The sequence below is a fragment of the Notamacropus eugenii genome, chromosome 6 (genome assembly GCF_028372415.1).
Source record: "Notamacropus eugenii isolate mMacEug1 chromosome 6, mMacEug1.pri_v2, whole genome shotgun sequence".
NCBI lineage: Eukaryota > Metazoa > Chordata > Mammalia > Diprotodontia > Macropodidae > Notamacropus > Notamacropus eugenii.
In genome coordinates, this window is record NC_092877.1 from 207146681 (window position 1) to 207165857 (window position 19177).

At 38.3% G+C, this 19177-nt stretch overlaps 1 protein-coding gene across 1 annotated transcript in view; it reads right to left on the reverse strand.

The window, feature by feature from the left end:
• TMEM255B (transmembrane protein 255B) overlaps positions 1-19177 on the reverse strand; it is a 122201-nt gene that overhangs the window by 80572 nt on the left and 22452 nt on the right. Inside the window, exon 3 of the mRNA XM_072621877.1 lies at positions 15863-15925. Coding sequence (XP_072477978.1) covers positions 15863-15925 — 63 coding nt within the window. The remainder of the gene's footprint in view (positions 1-15862; positions 15926-19177) is intronic.

The window sequence follows — 19177 nt, forward strand, 5'->3', positions numbered from 1 at the left end:
ATCTATTTTCCAGGTCAGTTGTTTTTCCAGTGAGACACATCACATTGTCTTCTATTTTTATTTTTTCATTCTTTTGGTTTTATTTTATAATTTCTTGATTTCTCATAAAATCATTAGTTTCCATTTGCTCCATTCTAATTTTTAAGGAATTATTTTCTTTTGGAGTTTTTGGAGCTTTTTTTCCATTTGGTCCATTCTGGTTTTTTAAGGCATTCTTTTCCTAACTGGCTTTTTGGATCTCTTTTGCCATTTGGATTAGTCTAATTTTAAAGGTGTTATTTTCTTCAGCATTTTTTTGGGAGAGGGTTTCCTTTAACAAGCTGTTGACTGGTTTCTCATGATTTTCTTGTGTCATTCTCATTTCTCTTCCCAATTTTTCTTACTTCTCTTACTTGATTTTCAAAATCCTTTTTGAGCACTTCCATGGCGTGTGACTGATTCATATTTTTCTTGGAGGCTTTGGATACAGGTTTTGTTGTCTTCTTTGGCTTTGTTGTCTTCTTCTGGTCGTATGTTTTGATCTTCCTTGTCACCAATGATGTAAGAAAATACCTTTTCTCCTAGAACGTAAGAATCTATAGTCTGTTTCTTTTTCCCTTGTTTGCTTGTTTCCCCAGTTACTTGACATTTGAGCACTTTGTTAAGTTGAGTGCTCCAGAAGCAGCCTCCATTTCAGCAGTGGCTGCTGCCACCATAGGACTGGGGCAAAGGCTGGGGCTAGGAATAGACCATGCTCCCCTCTCAGTCAGGTGAGAGATTCTTCCCACTGACCTTCAAAGCTGTTTTGGTGTTTGTGGTTTGAGAATTCTGGAAACTGCAGCAGCCACCACTGATTCAGTCCCCTAAGGCCTGCTCCAGCTCTGTCAACTCTGGTGCTGCCCATTGCAAACTGTACACTGCTCCCAGCTCTGTGTGGTAAACCCTTTCTCTCAACTTTCCAGATTGTCTTAGGCTGGAAATTTGTTTCAGTCTGTTCTTCTGTGGCTTCTGATGCTCTAGAATTTGTTTAGAGTAATTTTAACAGGATTTTTGAGAGGTTTGGGGGGAGAATTCTAGCAGGTCGCTGCTTCTACCCCACCATCTTGACTCCATCCCCCAGATTGGCCATGTTGCAAAAGAAAATATTCATACACACACAAAGAAAAACACTTTGAAAAATAAAGTGAAAAAAGTATGTTTCAATATATACTCAGAGTTTGTCAATTCTCTCTAGAGGTTGACAGCAATTTTTATCATGCATTCAAGACCCTTACATTCCAATGGGGAAGACAACGTGATATTTGCAGAGTAAATAGAAGGGGGAAGACACTAGCACTGACAAGCAGGAAAGGACTCTTGCAGAAGGGAGGACTTGAATAGCATCTTAAAGGAAGCCAGAAAAGGCAAGAACCAAAAGTGACAAAGAGGAGCATTCCAGACAAGGGTAGGAGTATCCAATAAAAAGATGAGGTGCAAGTAAGACTGGTATCACTGTACCAGAAAGTGGAGGGAAATAAAGTGTAAGAAGACTGGAAAAGTAGAAGGGCCAGGTTGTGAAAGGCTTTAAATGTTATATTGGATGTTAAATTAAAATCAAAATATTAAAAGTTTATATTGGATCCTAATGGTTTATTGAGGGAGAGAAATAGCATAACTATTTTCTTTGTTACAAAAAGAGTTCAATTCCAGTGTAGAGGGAGCAGTTATACCCAAAAAAAACTGTGATATGAAAACAAAAGACATAAATAAAACCAGCTTTAAAATTAAATAAATGAAGGTATTAGATTTGGTGCCCTCTGAAGTCTCTTTTAACACTGACAGGCTATGATCTGAGTAGTGTCTAGATTGTTAGATTATAATAAAAGAAAGATTACAAGTGTGATGACTTAGTTATATACTTTGATTTGATCAAAGCATTTGACAAATTATTTTATGATATCCTGGTGAACAAGATGGAGAGATGTAAATGGGATGACAATACAATCAGGTGGACCTAGAACTGATTGAATATACATGCTTAATGGATGGATGTCAGCCTGGAAGGAAGTCTTTTGGGGTGTGCCTCAGAATAGAGTCCTTGATCCTTGATCTGATTGTTTCACATTTTCCCCCCAATGTAGATAATACAATGCAACACTTGCTCATCACATCTGTGGATAAAGCAAGCTAACCCCACCACTTCTTAACCTCACCTTACCTAACTTCCTCCCAGCTCGTCTTTACTGAATCTCTTCTCTAGATTGCTAATAACCTCCTAAGCACCCAATGAACTGAGCTTTTCCTAGTCCACTTCCTTCTTGATATATGCCAGTATTTTCCTAAGTAACCAGACTTGAAGAACATGGGGCTCAGGATGTGCCCATCTTGAGCTCTGTACTCCGATACTCATTTAGTAGCTGGAATTTTTTTTTTGGTTGTTGTTTTTCAGTAGTTTCTGTCGTGTCCAATTCTTTGTGACCCCATTTGGGGTTTTCTTGGCAGAGATGCTGGAGTGGTTTGCCATTTCCTTCTCCAGCTCATTTTATAGATGAGGAAACTAAGGAACAAATGGAGTAGTTGTAATTAATCAACCCACCAGTCAAAAAGTATAAATAGTCTTTCTTCAGAAGTAGGAAATCTAAGGGTGGGGAACATTGCACATGATGTCAGAGTTTTATTTTGATGCACTGATTGGTTTTGCTGAATTTTTCTTTTGTCTGAAATTTCCTCTTTTTTCTTTGTTATAAGGGATGGTTTGAAGGGGAAGGGGAGGATATAAGGGAAAATGTAGGTCATGTAAAAACAAAAAAAAATCAATTAAAATTAATTTTTAAAAAAGATTACATAGTTTGATTAGGGCAGTCCTGATTTATGATCATCTATTCGTGACAGGGAGGTGCCTCAGCAAATATACCAGGCAAGATCTCCTGGAGAGTTTAACTATATACAAACTATGGATTCAATTATTGTCACACAGAAGGGGATGAATCAAAATACAGCAGAGCTGACCTATACTAAGCAAGTGTAGCTGGGTGACCAGAGCCCCTGATTGAGTTCCCTCACACACACCCCCCCCCCCCCCAAATCACCAAGATGAGATTACATGGCTTGAATTCTTAACAGAGAAGGTAAACTTTCACTCTATCTCCTTACACAGGTAACTTGTCTGATTGGTTCCTAGTGACTAGAGCTGTCTCTGAGATGATTAACATCTGAGAGTCAAGGTTTACAGACTCTAGTCAGAGTCTCTAACTGCTTCTTCTCTGTGGTCTTTAAGAGAAATGTGAAATGCTTATCCCTTTTCTTTTCCTGTGCTATTTTCCCAAAGACTTCCAGATGGAGTATAACAAAGGTGGGAAAAGAACAGTGGAACCCCTTGATCATCTCAATTACATTAGCGTTGATGGGATTAAGCATAAGGCTCATATTCTAAAGGCGTATATTACAAATGACAGTTTTGGCATTGCTATTGACTATCAAATATTCTGGTCCAAAATCTTGAATATAGAATAATATATACAAAATATTATAATATATGATTATATAATATGTTATATATCATAGCTACATATAATATATAACATGATATAGTATAATAACTTAATATTTAACATTCAGGAGCTGAAAGGGAGCAGTAAAGATCATCTAAAACACTAAGTAGAAAAAAAGGTGACTGGATTCTAGAGATCAGCATGCTTTGGGAAGAGATGTGCGGTTTCTGACTTATTTGGGGAGAGAAATGCAGAGAGAGAAAAAAACTTTGGAAGTTAAAGACATAGTAGAAGCTAACTTCTCAGCATGTCCTTAACTGCCAGCTTGCCTCCATGGATATTTGGGAGATAAAAGTTGCCTTGGATGAGACTCTTGATTCAAGTTGAGATCTCCTGCTCCCAACCAAAGAATTAAATTTGCTCTTGTATATTTTTTTGCATAGTTTTCCAATTCCTATTTACTGTTTTGTGTGAACAAACTGGTTTACTTCCTCTCCTTTCCTTTCCTTTCCTTTCCTTTCCTTTCTTATCCTTTCTTTCCTTTCCTTCCTTTCCTTTCCTTTCCTATCCTTTCCTTCCTTTCCTTTCCTTTCCTTTCTTTCCTTTCCTTTCCTTTCTTTCCTTTCCTTTCTTTCTTTTCCTTTCCTTTCCTTTCCTTTCTTTCCTTCCCTTTCTTTTCCTTTCCACTGAAGTTAATTGAGTAAGGGGACCAATGTTTTATGAAAATCATGTTAGTGGCTAAAAGAAGGATGGATTGGAGTGAGAAGGGATCCGAGACAGGCAAAACAGCACACTACTGCAATAATCAAGGCAGGGGCTGTGAATAGAGTGGTCAAAGGGAAGAAGGGCATATATCACAAAGGTGAAATTGGCAGGCTTTGGCAACATCTTGGATATATGAGGAATGAGAGATGGTGCAGAATCCAAGATGGCTTCTAGGCTGCAAAGCTGAAGGACTGGGGGGATACTCATAATCCTCAGAGAAGTCTTTGATCAAAAACAACTTGCATCAAATCTCCAAAAAGAAACCTAGAAGTCCTCGATTCCCACCCCAGGTATCATCGTTTAGTTGGTCCCTTTCATCTTCTCTGAGCCTGTCTCCTGATCCCATCACCCAAACCTGGCCCCCCATTCTACCATGACAGGTTGATCCTATCAGACTACATATAGTACCATTTCAACCCAGAAAGAACTTTCATTCACAGCAATAGGACCATATTCCCTATTTCCTTTTAATTTTCCTGGAATTCTTGATAGAATGTTCTGCTTAATGAATACCTCAATAATTTAAATCATCAGTGCCATTATTCCACACACTAATTAACAGGTTTAACTGAAAACTTCCTCATGCCAAGATAGAGCATTGTATACAATACAGCCTGAGAAAAGGTCTAAGGAGTTGAAGTCAACCCCCCATCGTTAACAGACCATCCTTTGAGCTAGTCAACGTCTCCAAAAGAGTGGTTTTGCCATTGCATGAGATACGCTCTCCCAGGCTACACAAAATATATCTCATCCTGTCCTTCCCAAGCTGTGCTGTGCTACAGTAAAATCTATTTTCCATCATCAGGGCAATCAGAGGGCTGGAGAAATCTAAAGGAACATTTTCCTTAGACCACACTGACCCTCATTTTGAGCATAACTACAAAATAGTTTATTAAATGATTTATTTATTTAATAGTTGTTACGTGCTTACTGTGTGCAAAGAGCTGGGATATGAACAGAAAAACAAGACAGCTCCTGCTCTCAAGGAGAGACAAGACATATAAGAGGTTTCAGTAGCAAAAGCAAGTGGCAATACATATATACGGCACTGTAAGGTTGACAAAATGGTTGACGTTTATTACTTCCTTTTAATCTCATAACAACCCTGTGAGATAGATGTTGTCATCATCCCCATTTTGTTGTTACTGTTGAGTCATTTCAATAGTGTCCAACTCTTCATGACTCCATTTGGGGTTTTCTTGACAAAGATATTGGACTGGTTTGCCATTTCCTTCTCCAGCTCATTCAACAAGTGAGGAAATTGAGTCAAATAGGATTAAGTGACTTGCCCAGAGTCACACAGGTAGTAACTGTCTGAGACTGAATTTGAACTTAAGAAGATGAGTCTTCCTGACTCCAGGTCTGGCACTCTACCTACTGTGCCACCATTATTACATTAACTAATGTAGGGCTGTCTAAACATCCAATTCAGAAAAAAATCCATATTATACATAATATACATCAAATATATATTCATAGAAATATTATATTATAATATAATATTAAATTATAATAACATATGGCATTCTAAGGTTTAGAAAATGTTCTGTGTGTATGTGTGAATGTGTGTGTATGCATATATATAAAACTTCCTTGTATTCTTATAGCAGCTACATGAGAGAAGTGCTATTATTTTACATAGGAAAAAACTAAGGTGGAGAGAGATGCTCTGTGTCAAATATTTAAGAAGTGTCTAAAGCAAGATGGAAACACAAATATTCCAGTGTCCAGAACTCTATCTACTGTACCACCTAGCTGCCTCTAACAATAACAACTTTATATAACAAGGACCCTTGATCAAAAGTGACATAGGATACGTCAGCAAGTACCAGGATTGGGAGGAGGGTCCTCAAGCAAAGGCTGGAGGAGATGAGGAAGGAATACACCCCAGGAAGAAAAAATCTGGAGCAAAGGTCTGCAGACAGGAGTTAGAATGTGATGCATGAGGAACATGAAGGACAATCATTTGATCTCTTGGGATCCTACTTTTCATCTCTGTCAAATGAGGTCATTGGATTAGCTCATCTCTAAGGTTGCTTTCATTTTAAATCCTGAGTTTCTGAAGGCTACATAATTAGCAATGAGACTAGAACCCAGCTTGGTCCAGTCCCAGTCTGGAGTTCTAGCCATTGTTCTATACATTCCATCCTTAATTTCCCTACTTCCTTATTTTCTCTAAGAAGATTCACAAAGAAGCCCAATTCCTTTCTATCTCTTACCTCAAGAATTAATTTCACCCAAGGTACCTAAGAATCCAAATAAAGTGATTTGAAGGTAAAGCTGTGGGATGTAATAATCACTGATCAATGAGTGGAAAACAAGGAGACTTGGGTTCTAGTTTCAGTTCTGTCACTAATTAGCTGTGTGGCTTTAAGCAAATCACTCAAATTTTTAGAGCCTGTTTCCTCAACTTTAAAATGGAAGGGAAGAAATAAACCCATAAGTTTTTTTCTAACTAGAAAAAAACCCTATAATTTTAATTAATTTTTTAAAAACCAGCAATGTCTACAAAGTTTTGGATTTAGAATCAAATGTCATGATTTGAATACTGGTTCTACTACATACTACCATAAAACACGAGCCTCAGTTTTTCCACTGGTAAAATGAAAGGATTCCATTAGATCAGGGGTTTTTAAAAGTTAAAAAACTTAAAAAATTGATAACTGTATTTCAATATAATTAGGTTCCTTTGAACTCTATGTTGTCACTCTAGTTTATGCATTTGAAAATGCTAGCTTGTATGTTTTGTATGACCGTACCATGTATTACCTGTATCAAATTGTTCACTCCTTCTCAGGGAGGATGAGGAGAAGGAGGAGGAGAGGAAGAAAATTTGGAAGTCAAATTTTTTTAAATGTTAAAAATTGTTTTTACATGTAATTGAAGAAAATAAAATATTAATTTTTTAAAAAGAAAATCAGGACAAAAAACCCACATTATTTTGAGAAGGGGTCCATGACATTAAAAAAAATTTAAGTTTCTGAGTGAAAGTTCTATTGTTCTAAGAATGTGCCATCTCTTTGTCCTCCCTCTGCCCACACTTAAGTGGAAATGTTAAGCAATGATATACCTAAATGACCAGAAACAGGATGATAGAATCTAAATAATCCCCAAATCAGGTTGGCACTTGTGGCTAAATTGGAAGCCACTTCCTTATTACTAATTAATTCTTTCAGTTTATTTAGTTTTCTGCCTGCCTTAACTTTCATGCAAAAGGATTGCATGTGATTTAAAATCACTATTCTTTTTTTTTTTTTTTTTGGCAAAGACAACAGAAGTGGTGATTTCAGATCACCATTCATTTATTTGGTAAAGGCAACACAAATAGCAACAGACTGAGGAAAAAACAAACTCAATGAGGTCTTTCTGTGAAGAAAAGCTGGTGATACAGAAGCATTTGCCTGTGATGAAGAGATCATCTGATCTCTTATCACTCCTCTCCTTTGATCATCCATCAAAGGCACCTGTTTAAGAATCATGCTAGGTTAGAGGTACTTAAACCATACACATAGAGCAAAAAGTAAATCCAGTGCATTAAGAAGAAGGCCATTAAAACTTGGAAAAAAAATGGATTGGCAGCAGCTCCAGGATGACAGCTGTGGTGCCAGAGCTCCCAGCCAAGAATCTCCATTCACAGATGCTCCTTTATTGATTAAAATGAAGAAAATCCACCCCTGCCACTCTAACTGGAGTCCTTGTTTGGAGGAATAAGGAAAGCAATAAAAGCCCAAAACTGACAGCCTGCTGCACTCACAAATGTTTCTCCATCTTGATGATGGAGATCTGGAACTTTGGAGCCCAGAAGAGATTGCAATAAGTAGCACTGTGTCTATACCTGTGTATGTCTGAATGTAAGCCTACCCGTGTGGATGTATGTGTATAGATATTTAGGCATGTATCTGTATGTGTTGTCATTTCATCAGGTCTGACCCTTTATGACCTCATTTGGGCATTTTGTTTTGTTTTTTGGCAAAGATACAGGAATGGTTTGCCATTTCCTTCTCTGGCTCATTTTACAGATGAGGAAACTGGGGCAAACAGGGTAAAGTAACTTGCCCAGGATCACACAGCTAATAAGTGTCTGAGGCAGTATTTGAACTCAAGTCTTCCTGACTCCACTGGTCATATCTGACCAAAAGAATTTGTTTCTAATGGTGGGATTTCAGGCACTTGAGGGAAAATATTTTGGGACAAGAAGGTCTTTTTAGTGTCTCTGAAACCACACCACATAAGTCAGCTTCCTGGACTGCTTCCTGGTAGATTCTTCCTCCTCTCTCTCCAATACAAACATTGCATTATCCAATTTAGTTAGATGGTGGAATTACCAGGAGCCAAGATGGCAGAGTAGAGAGATGCACATACTCTAAGTCTTCCCCCACAGCCCATAAAATACCTGTAAAGAAAGACTCTCAACAAATTCTAGAGCAGCAGAAGCCACAGAAAGATGGAGTGGAGGAAATTTCCAGCCCAAGGTGACCTGGAAGGCTGAAGGGAAAGGACTGTCACGCTGGACATGGAGTAGAGCACAGCTCAGCCTTGGCCATGAGGTACTGGGAGTACCAGACCTCAGGGGCAAAATTCCCAGCAGCAGCAGAGGAGGTTCACAGATCCCTCAACCCACAGGCAACAAAGACACTACAAAGGTCAGTAAGAGGACTTTTCCAACATGGTGAGAAGGGAGCAGGGGTCTCCTCTAGCCCTGGCCCCAGGCAGCAGCAGAGGCAGTAGCAACTAGCCTCCATTGATGGAGAGCTCAGCTTAGGGCCCCTGGGAGAACTGAGCAGCTAATCTGAACCTCAGCCCTAGGCCCGGCCCCCCACCTAAAGCTTCTGGGGGAAATGAGCAGCTAATCTGAATCTCAACCACCAGACAGTCAGGAAGTAAACTCCTCTCCTTTGATTGTGCCATCTTGAAGGAACTGAGATCTTACAGGTCCCCAGAGTATACCCTACTCTTGACAAAGGACCCAAAAGTCAAGTAACTGGTTGGGAAAATGCACAAAAAAGGGGAAAAAATAAAGACTATGGAAGGTTCCTTTCTTGGTGAACAGGTATTCTCTCCTATCCTTTCAGATGTGGAAGAACAGTGTTTACCATCAGGGGAAGACATAAATGCTTCTGCATCCAAAATAAATATGTAATGGTCCCAGGCCATGGAAGAGCTCAAAAAGGATCAAAATCAAGTAAGAGAGGTGGAGGAAAAATTGGGAAGAGACATGAGAGCAATGCAAAAAAATCATGCAAAATGAGTCAACAGCTTGCTAAAGGAAACCCAAAAAAATTCTGAAGAAAATAACACCTTTAAAAACAGGCTAACTCAATTGGCAAAAGAGGTCCAAAACACCAATGAGGAGAAGAATACTTTAAAAAGCAGAATTAGCCAAATGGAAAAGAAGGTTCAAAAGCTCACTGAAGAAAATCATCCTTTAAAAATTAGAATGGAACATTTGGAAGAGAATGACTTTATGAGAAACCAAGAAATTACAAAAAAAAAACCCAAAAGAATGAAGAAATGGAGATAATGTGAAATATCTCATTGGAAAAACAACTGACCTGGAAAATAGATCCAGGAGAGACAATTTAAAAATTATGGGACTACTTGAAATCCTAGATGACATCTTTCATGAAACCATCAAGGAAAACTGCCCTGATATTCTAGAATCAGAGGGCAAAATAAATATTGAAAGAATCCACCAATCACCTCCTGAAAGAGATCCAAAAAGAGAAACTCCTAGGAATATTATAGCCAAATTCCAGAATTCTCAGGTCAAGGAGAAAATATTGCAAGCAGCTAGAAAGAAACAATTCAAATATTGTGGAAATACAATCAGGATAACACAAGATCTAGCATCTTCTACATTAAAGGATTGAAGGGCTTAGAATATAATATTCCAGAAGTCAAGGGAACTATGATTAAAACCAAGAATCACCTACCCAGCAAAACTGAATATAATACTTCAGGGGAAAAATGGTCTTTCAGTGAAATAGATGACTTTCAAGCATTCTTGATGAAAAGAACAGAGCTGAAAAGAAAATGTGACTTTCAAACACAAGAATCAAGAGAAGCATTGAAAAGTAAACAGGAAAGAGAAATCACAAGGGACTTACTAAAGTTGAACTGTTTATATTCCTACATGGAAAGACAATATTTGTAACTCTTGAAACTTTTCTCAATATCTGGATAGTTTGAGAGATTATACACAGAGAGACAGAGAGAGAGACAGACAGACAGACAGAAACAGAGAAAGACAGAGAGACAGACAGAGAGAGAGAGACAGAGAGCACAGGGTGAGTTGAATAGGAAGGGATCATATCTAAAAAACTAAGATTAAGGGGTGAAAGAAGAATATATTGGGAGGAGAAAGGGAGAAATGGAATGGGGAAAGTTATTTCTCATAGAAGAGGCAAGAAAAAGTTTTTCCAATGGAGTGGAAAAGGGGAGAGGTGAGAGGGAAAAAGTGAAGGTTACTCTCATCACATTTCGCTCAAGGAAGGAATAACAGGCACACTCAATTTGGTATGAAAATCTATCTGACACTACAGGAAAGGAGGGCAGAAGGGGATAAGCAGGGTGGGGAGGAAGATGGAAGGGAGGACAAATGGGAGGAGGGAGCAATTAGAAGTAAACACTCTTGGGGAAGGACAAGGTCAAAAGAGAGAATAGAAGAAATGAGGGGCAGGATAGTATGGAGGGAAATATAGTTAGTCTCACACAACATGACTATTATGGAAGTCATTTGCAAAAAACTACACATATATAGCCTATAATGAATTGATTGCCTTCTCAGTGGGGATGGGTGGGGAGGGAAGAAGGAAGAGAAATTGGAACTCAAAGTTTTAGGGACAAATGTTGAGAACTGTTTTTGCGTACAACTGGGAAATATGAAATACAGGTAATGGGGTATAGAAATTTATCTTGCCCTATAGGATAAGAGAGAAGATGGGGAAAAAGGAACGGAGGGATGTTAGAAGGGAGGACACATTGGTGGAAGGGGCAATCAGAATGCAAGGTGTCTTGGGGTGGGGGAAGGGGAGATATGGGGAGAAAATTTGAAACTCAAAATTTTGTGGAAATGAATGTTGAAAACTTGAAATAAAAAAAAATTTAAAAATCAAAAAAAAGATGGGGGAAGTACCTATTTGTTTCTTCCACCCAATGTTCTTAATCCTGTTAATTCACATTAAGAGAAATAAATTCTTACCACCAAACTCAAAAGTTTATACTCACTGTCTCCATGTTCTCACTATTCATTTTTCAGCCCCCTTCCATCTGGCTTTTAGTCATTCTACTAGAAACATACTCTTAAAAATCACTAGTGATATCTTAATCATCAAATTCAATGACCATTTCCCAGTCCTCAATCTTTGATTCTTTATGTGGCACCTGACATAAATTACTATTTCCTCCTTGAAACTCTCCACTCTCTGGGTTCCAATGACACTACAATTTCCTCTTTCCTAATGACTGCCTCTCTGCATACTTTTATCTATCTCCTTTCCTGTTTCCTCCTCCTCATTTTCCTCCTTCAATGTCAGCATTTTATAGGGTTCTGTTCTGAGCTCTCATAAATATCCCAGGAAAAGACTATAGTCTCGTAGAAAATGCACTGGATTTGGCAGTAGAATGCCTGGAGTCTTGGCTCTTCTACTTACTATCTGTGAGGCCTTCTGTAACAACTTCTGTGAACCATTTCCTCATCAGTGAAATGGAGCTAACAACAATACCTGATCCACCTGCTTCATGGGGTTGTCATCAAAATGACATGAAATAATATATATTAAAACATTATAAATCATAAAAGTACCTTCCTCTCCTCTCTAATACAATGGAAGCCACCTTAGTTTAGCTTTCTATTATTTGCTCATAGATTTAGAGCTGCAAGGGACCTGGAAGTCCAAAGTCCCCATTTTATTGATGAAGGAACAGAGAGAGATTACATAACTTGGCCATAATTTCCTAGCTAGTAAGTGATCGAGCCAGGATTTTAATCCAGGTCCTCTGATTCAAAATCCATTGCTCTTTCCACAATATACACCGCTTAGCCTCTGAACCTCTCCCTTTGACAAGACAAGACAGGACATTTCAGCGGCAGATCACAACATTTTCCACATATCTACTCCAGCAAAAAGCATGAAGTTAGTACCAGACGAAATATGATCAAGAAATCTAATGAGGAACTGCTGTATGTGCTTTGTTCCACCCCAGAATTGCATAAAAAGTTAGCTAGAAACCCACAGGTAATAAGAGAAAAGAGAGCCTTCAATAGAGCCAGTGTCAATGCAGGGCAACCAGCTGTTAACTTCCCATTAAAACCAGAGATGGACAAAACTTAATGTCCAGAGACAACAAGAACATAGAACTCCTCTGAGAAAGCCCCACGGTGCTGTGTTTCAAATGTGCTGGAATCATGTCTTTAATTTTATTATTTTTTTCACTTAAAAATCTATTTTCTCTCCCTCTTAGCTCCCTCAGTGAAAAAAAGAAAAACAAAATCCTTGTAACAAAGATGCCTAGTACGCGTAAAAGAAATTCCTATGTTGGCTGGGTTCATGAGTTCATAGTCTCTCTGTCAGGAGGTGAGCACTGTGTTTTAGCATTGGTCCTCTGGAACTATAGTGTTAACATCACATCTTCAAGGCACAGTTAAGCCACAACCATTTCAGCCATTCTCCATAACATTTGACCAGCTTGCACAGGTTATTACATAGACAAAATGGCACAGTGAGAAGAGTACTGAATTTAGAGTCAGTGGACCAGACTTCAAATCTGGCTCCCCTTATTACCTGTATAACTTTAAGTGAATTGCTAAACCTCTTTGTGTCTCAATACTCTCAACTATAAAATAAAGGAGTTGGACTATCTTGTTTTTATTTTTAGTATTTTTGAGCTCTAGACCAATGAGTTCAATGATCTTCATGCAGTTGTGTCAAACTCAAATAGAATCTCATGCCTTCTGGCTACATATTGTCTTAGAAAACCACCTAACATTATCTATACTGTATTGTATTTTTAAATTTATTGTTAAACATTTCTCAACTACGCTTTAATCTTTTTCAGCATTTTCTACCCTCTGCTCTGAGTCTGACACTTCTGATCTTAGTGAATATGAAAACTGTACCCTAGGGGCGGTCCATGGCCAAATCATAAAACCTAAATTGATGTCCAGTAGTTGTGGGACAGCCTGACCTGGTGACCTTGAACCTCTGATTCCTTCTGGAGAACTCCTTGCCTTCTCCCAGGAGTTTCCATTACCTCAAAGGACATCCCACATCAATTCACAGATCTCCATATCCTCAAGCAGATACACACCTCTAGGTACATCCAGCAGAGACTGGGACCTAATCAAAACTGTAATGTAGAATTCTGTCTTTGCTCTCTCTAACCCCTGCCAATGATAGTCACACCTTTCTTCTTGTCCTAAATTATTCCTTAGTGTGAATTTAAGCCATTTCCCTCCTTTCTCAGGGGTATTTTCATTTTATGCTTTATCTTGAATTGTGAAATGAAAGAATGTGTCCTGTTAAAGGAATTCCAGTGGATAAGGGAGATATTTGAGACCTTCCTGGACCCCTGAATAACATCACTTAAGCGGCTGCCAATTCCACCTACAAGTAATACTATAGTGATCATTTTTATTTATAAGCTACTGTTTTTCCAGTGTTATGAGATAGGTAGTGTAAATATTGCTCTCCCCATTTTACAGACAAGAAAAACTGTAGCTCAATCAAGTGATTTGTCCTAGGTTTCAGCGCTGGTTACAACAGAGAGGGCATTTTAACCCTAAATCCAATCCTATTTTCCACTGTATACAGGGCTGTAGAAGAGCCATCTCAAACTACCTCACGAGATCCAATTAAAGTTTTCAGTGTAAGCCTTTATAGCTCAGAAATTAACAAACACAAGTCAGGGCTTGATTGACTGTTTAAACAGACTTAAGAAAGTGATAGAAAAGAATTTGATTAATGCAGATTAAACTTTAAAATGTATCCTGCATTTTCAAGGAAACAGATGTTAAATATTTACCAGCACACCACTGACTACATCCCATTTTTACTTTCTCCATAAATATGGAGAAAGTAAGGTCACACCTGGGACCAGAACATATTTGGACTGCCTGGACCTGGAACCCACCCTCCAGAGAGCTGTGGGTAAAGACAGAGAACAAATACTTTGGACAGAGGTCCAGAATGCAAGCAGACATTCTTATTGTGGGGGAGGGGGATACTAGCACCCTGTTTTTAAATGCCTCTTTCATAATATTTATGGCCAAAAAGTTATTTTTCTCATATCTAACGTGAACCACATTCTTTATCTACAACCACTCTACCTCTCTTTGATTTCAGCTTCTCTGCTCAAACATTTTTCACCAATCAAAATGTTCCTTATTTCTATTGCTGGTTTTAGAAAATAGGTAATTCATTCTCTCTGTCTCTGCCTGTCTCCCTCTCTGTCTGTCTATGTCTGTCTGTCTATGTCTGTCTGTCTGTCTGTCTGTCTGTCTGTCTGTCTGTCTCTCTCTCTCTCTCTCCTCCCCTGCTGGGCTATACAAATTCCACCTAAGCAACAATGACCTCCTTCTCAGCACTCTTCTGGTGAATGCATTGAATGTCACAGGAAATATCAAGCTGGGTTTGGGGTTTGCTTCTATGAGTTTTACCCATGCAATTAACAAGAAAGGTAGGGTTACTTGCAGATTTAATGGAAAAAATAAGATGACAAGATAGCTCATGTGGCTTATTTAATTAATTTAATTTACCCATTTGATGTAACATTTTGAGGAGAATCAAGAAACAAAGGAGAAAAAAGACCAGGATCCCCAAACCACATTCACAATAAATGTTCTAATAATTGCATAGTGCCAATATTTTGCCATATTTGGAGGACAAAAGTTTATTTTTATTGGCACACAGCCCAAAAATGGACTTAACAACAAAAATGTTTCTGAAACCATGAATTAAAAAGCAAACTTTTAAAAAATTGATAAATGTAATCATCTTTCAAAACAAGGTTAGAAGGAGAAAGAGCAATGACTGTGAAATCAAGAGACCTGGGTTCCAGTGTTGACTCAGCTCCTGACTAGTTATGCACAAGTGTCTTCACTACTAAATGCCTCAATTACTTCACTTTTAAAATTAGAGTGGTCAGGCTGGATTTCTAAAATTCCAGTTCTAGCATTCTGTAAAATCCATATGAATTTTCATGCCTTATTCCCCACCTTCTATACAATCTCTTTCAAGCAACTGATCAACAATCATTCATAAAATGACTACTATGTGCCAGACACTTTGCTAGGCTTTCTGTAAGGTGTATTGTGAGTATGATCTTAGCTCAAATCAATTAAAGCCAGTAAGCGTATATGATATGTCTATGTGTCAAATACTACAGCCCAAAGGAAATAAAATACAGTTGCATTGTTGAACCACACAAAAGAAGTATCTTAAATTACAGTCATTTCATCTTCATCTTCACTTTCCATGTTATTTGTTTAATGTAAAAGCCTCTCTATTCTGTGATCTTTTTCACTGTGCTGCCAGTGGAAAAGCACCCCGCTGCTACAGAGCTAGAGGTATACATAGTAATAACCTTCCTTTAAAGGTTTAGTACCAGAAACATATATATTTTATGTTTAGAAGAAAGAATTTTCTTACCATTTGTCTTCTGTTCTCCACCAAATTGATGCCAATAATTCCCAGGAAAGATCCAAAGCCAAGCTACAACCAACGGAAAAAAAAGGAAACTAGATCAATATTTCAGCATGCTTAGCAGACTGGTAAGGAAAATTTAACATTAAGTGTTAAAGCTAATAATGCAACAGTTTGAAAAACAGTGTAGCAAAAAGAGATCACCTCCGTCTTCTGTTGGCCCTGAGGCAGGACAATTCAGGTGGGACTGGATCTCTCTGGGCCAGTCCTAGAAGGTGGTTAGGCATAGTAACTACATAAGTAACCTGTAGAAATTTGCATTCAAAATATGGTCTTGGGTTCACTCCAGGTAAGACAGATTTTATATGTTCATATATGTGTGTGTATATGTGTGTACATGTCTGTGTATGCCTGTGTGCTAGTTTGCGTGCATTTATATGTATACGTATTTGTGGATACATGTGAATACATTATTTATATATACATATGTAAATTATATAAATAATGGGTAATGGTGATGATCATTAACATTTATATAGTATTTTAAGGTTTGCAAAGCACTTTATAGATATCTCATTTTAGCTCACAACAACTTTGGGAGGTAGGTGCTATTATTAACACCATTTTACAGATGAGGAAACTGAGACAGTCAAGTTCAGTGATCTGCCCAGCGTCACACATTTAGTGAGTTTCTGCAGACAGATTTTAATTCAGATTTCCTGACTTCAGGTCTATCCAGGTTTATCCACTGAGCAGCTAAAAGATGCCCAGTTGACTTGGCTTTTACTGGCTCCTTTCCTATCTCCTCTCCTCTCCTCTCTCCTGTCCTCTCCTCTCCCAAAACATTAAACCTACAGCACTCTGAAACTGGGACTCCACTGGACTCTCCTAGCTTGAGAGTGATTATCAGTAGTAACTGTTGCTGGTCCCCACCCAGCCTGAAGTCCTTCTTGTTCTTGACCTCATTAAAGGGGCAATGCCCTGGCTACTTCTTAAACAGGCCTATTCAATGAATAGGCATTGCCTCACCCTAAGGGAGTACCTGTAAAGACCTTGACCTAAAGGGTCCAAGGTCTCCCAATACATCCTGGGTCATCTCCAGTCATCCTGAGGAATACCAGGTCTCTGGATTCAGATGGCTCTGGAAGAGAAGTGAGGGTGGTGACCTGCACAGCCCTCCCTCACTCAAAACAAAGTCAAGTGCAAGTCATGTCATCATTTCTCTGATGGCATGGTCTTCTTTGGCAACGAAGGACGAACACAATTAGAGCATATTACATATGAACAGAGTAGGCAGTTCCTTTCTTCGGTCTCATTTCAGGCACATGGAGAGATGTGCTTACTTCTAAAATATATCACCAATGGGCATGCCTAAATTCCAACAAAAGAGAGTGATTCTTCTGAGTTTGGGAGGGTTTTTAGAACTGAACTGTAATTTTATTATCCTTTTACTTAATGCAGAAAGGCACCTACTCTTCAATTTAAAGACTTAGAAAGTAGCCTTGATCACTGAGAGATTAAGTGACTTGCCCAAGATTTTAAAGCTAATGTATCTCCGAGGTAGAACACTAACCCAGCTTTCTAACTCTGAGGCCATCTCTCTACCCACCATGCCACTGATGCCTGTTTTCCTTTGAGTTAAGACATGGGTTCTTAACCCTTTGTTGCATCATGGGCCCCTTTGACAGTCTGATGAAACCTTCTTCATAAAATTTTTTAGAAGTGCATAAAATAAAATATATAGGATTTGAAATGCAATTATCAATATATATGTGTGTATATATATATACATCTATATACATATATATTATACACATATATATAGTTTACCACAAAAACAAGTTCATGAACCTCAGGTAAAGAACTTCTAATAAAGGATTATATTTCTAGGCGTTTCCTGGAACTAAAATACAAAAATGCTAAATATGCTGCCAGGGAGGGACAACATATTAATCCATTGTCACTTATTGATATCTTAATAGAATTAGTTTATTGATTATCTTGGAATGAGAAAAACAGAACCCTGAAGGAAAAAGAAGTTTTAATGTCTAAAGAAGGGAACAAAAGGTTCAGAATTTGGAGTACTTCTTAGAAAAGTCAAGTTTGACAGAAGGATGCCAGTGGTAGGCTATGAGTACTGGGAAAGGGGGCAACTAAAAGAGAAGAAAGAATGCAAAAAAGGCATATAGGAAATAAACTTTGCCTACTTCCCAATTTTTTCCAGGGCAAAAGAAGCTAAATCTAATGTTGCAGAGTGAGAATATATTCACAAACTGTGAATTCTAAATGAAGTTGTGTGAGAATATCTAACCACAGAATCTTGTGAAAGGTCAAAAACTAGGATGTCGGCTTTAATTTTTTTTTTAATTAAAAAATGTCCTCAAACATGAACGACTGTGATTCCAGGGCTCTTGCCTATGCTGCTCCCCAGGCCAGACACAACGTGGACCAGATGGTGGCAATGAGCGAGAGTGAACTGTATCACAAATTGAGCCTAAGAACATCAAATCTAATTGCTCCAGGTGACTCACTTACATGTCCCTGGCAAGAGATGTTTGGTTTAAAGGCCTGAGATTTGACACAGGGGTATATATTTCTGAAGAAATTCTGAATGTGTACACAGAAGTGTGCATTCTTAGTCCAGTGATACATAAAATAATGGGAGGAAAGTGATTTGAAGATGCCTTGTTGGGCAGCTCTGGTAAATGTGTACAGAACCAGGGAGATTTGAAGAGCAATAAAACCTTACTTGCCTTTAATCACTCCTAAAATTCCACCACTAAAGTTCAGTTTAAGTCTTGAAGGCAGAATACTGTACTGGACCTGGAGCCTGGAAGACTCGAACACAAATGTTACCTGTGACGTGAAAATATATGTCTCACTACATATTTCTACAATCCTTCCAGTATTGACTATTCCCATCTTCTGCCATCTTTGCCAGTTTGTTGGGTGAGAGGTAAAATATCAAGTTGTTTTAATTCACATTTCACTTATTAGTAGTAACTGTAGCATTCTCTCTGGACCTCAGTTTCCCCAATGGTAAAGTGGGGGAAATAATTCCTGTATCCTACAGGATTATTATGAGAATTAAATGAAAAAGTGCTTTGCAAACCTTAAAAAGGGCTAAGGTAATAATCAACTATTATCCTAATGCAGCTCAGGTCCATAGAATATGATTTCAGCAGTCCAGGTTATGAATGATTAGTGAAGGAGAGAACATGGAACAGAAATAGGGGTGCTAATTATCTGAAGGCAAATGCTCTGTGCAGGTAAGAAGGAGTCACTTACTGACAGACTCCCAGGATGAGTTTGCTATTAGAC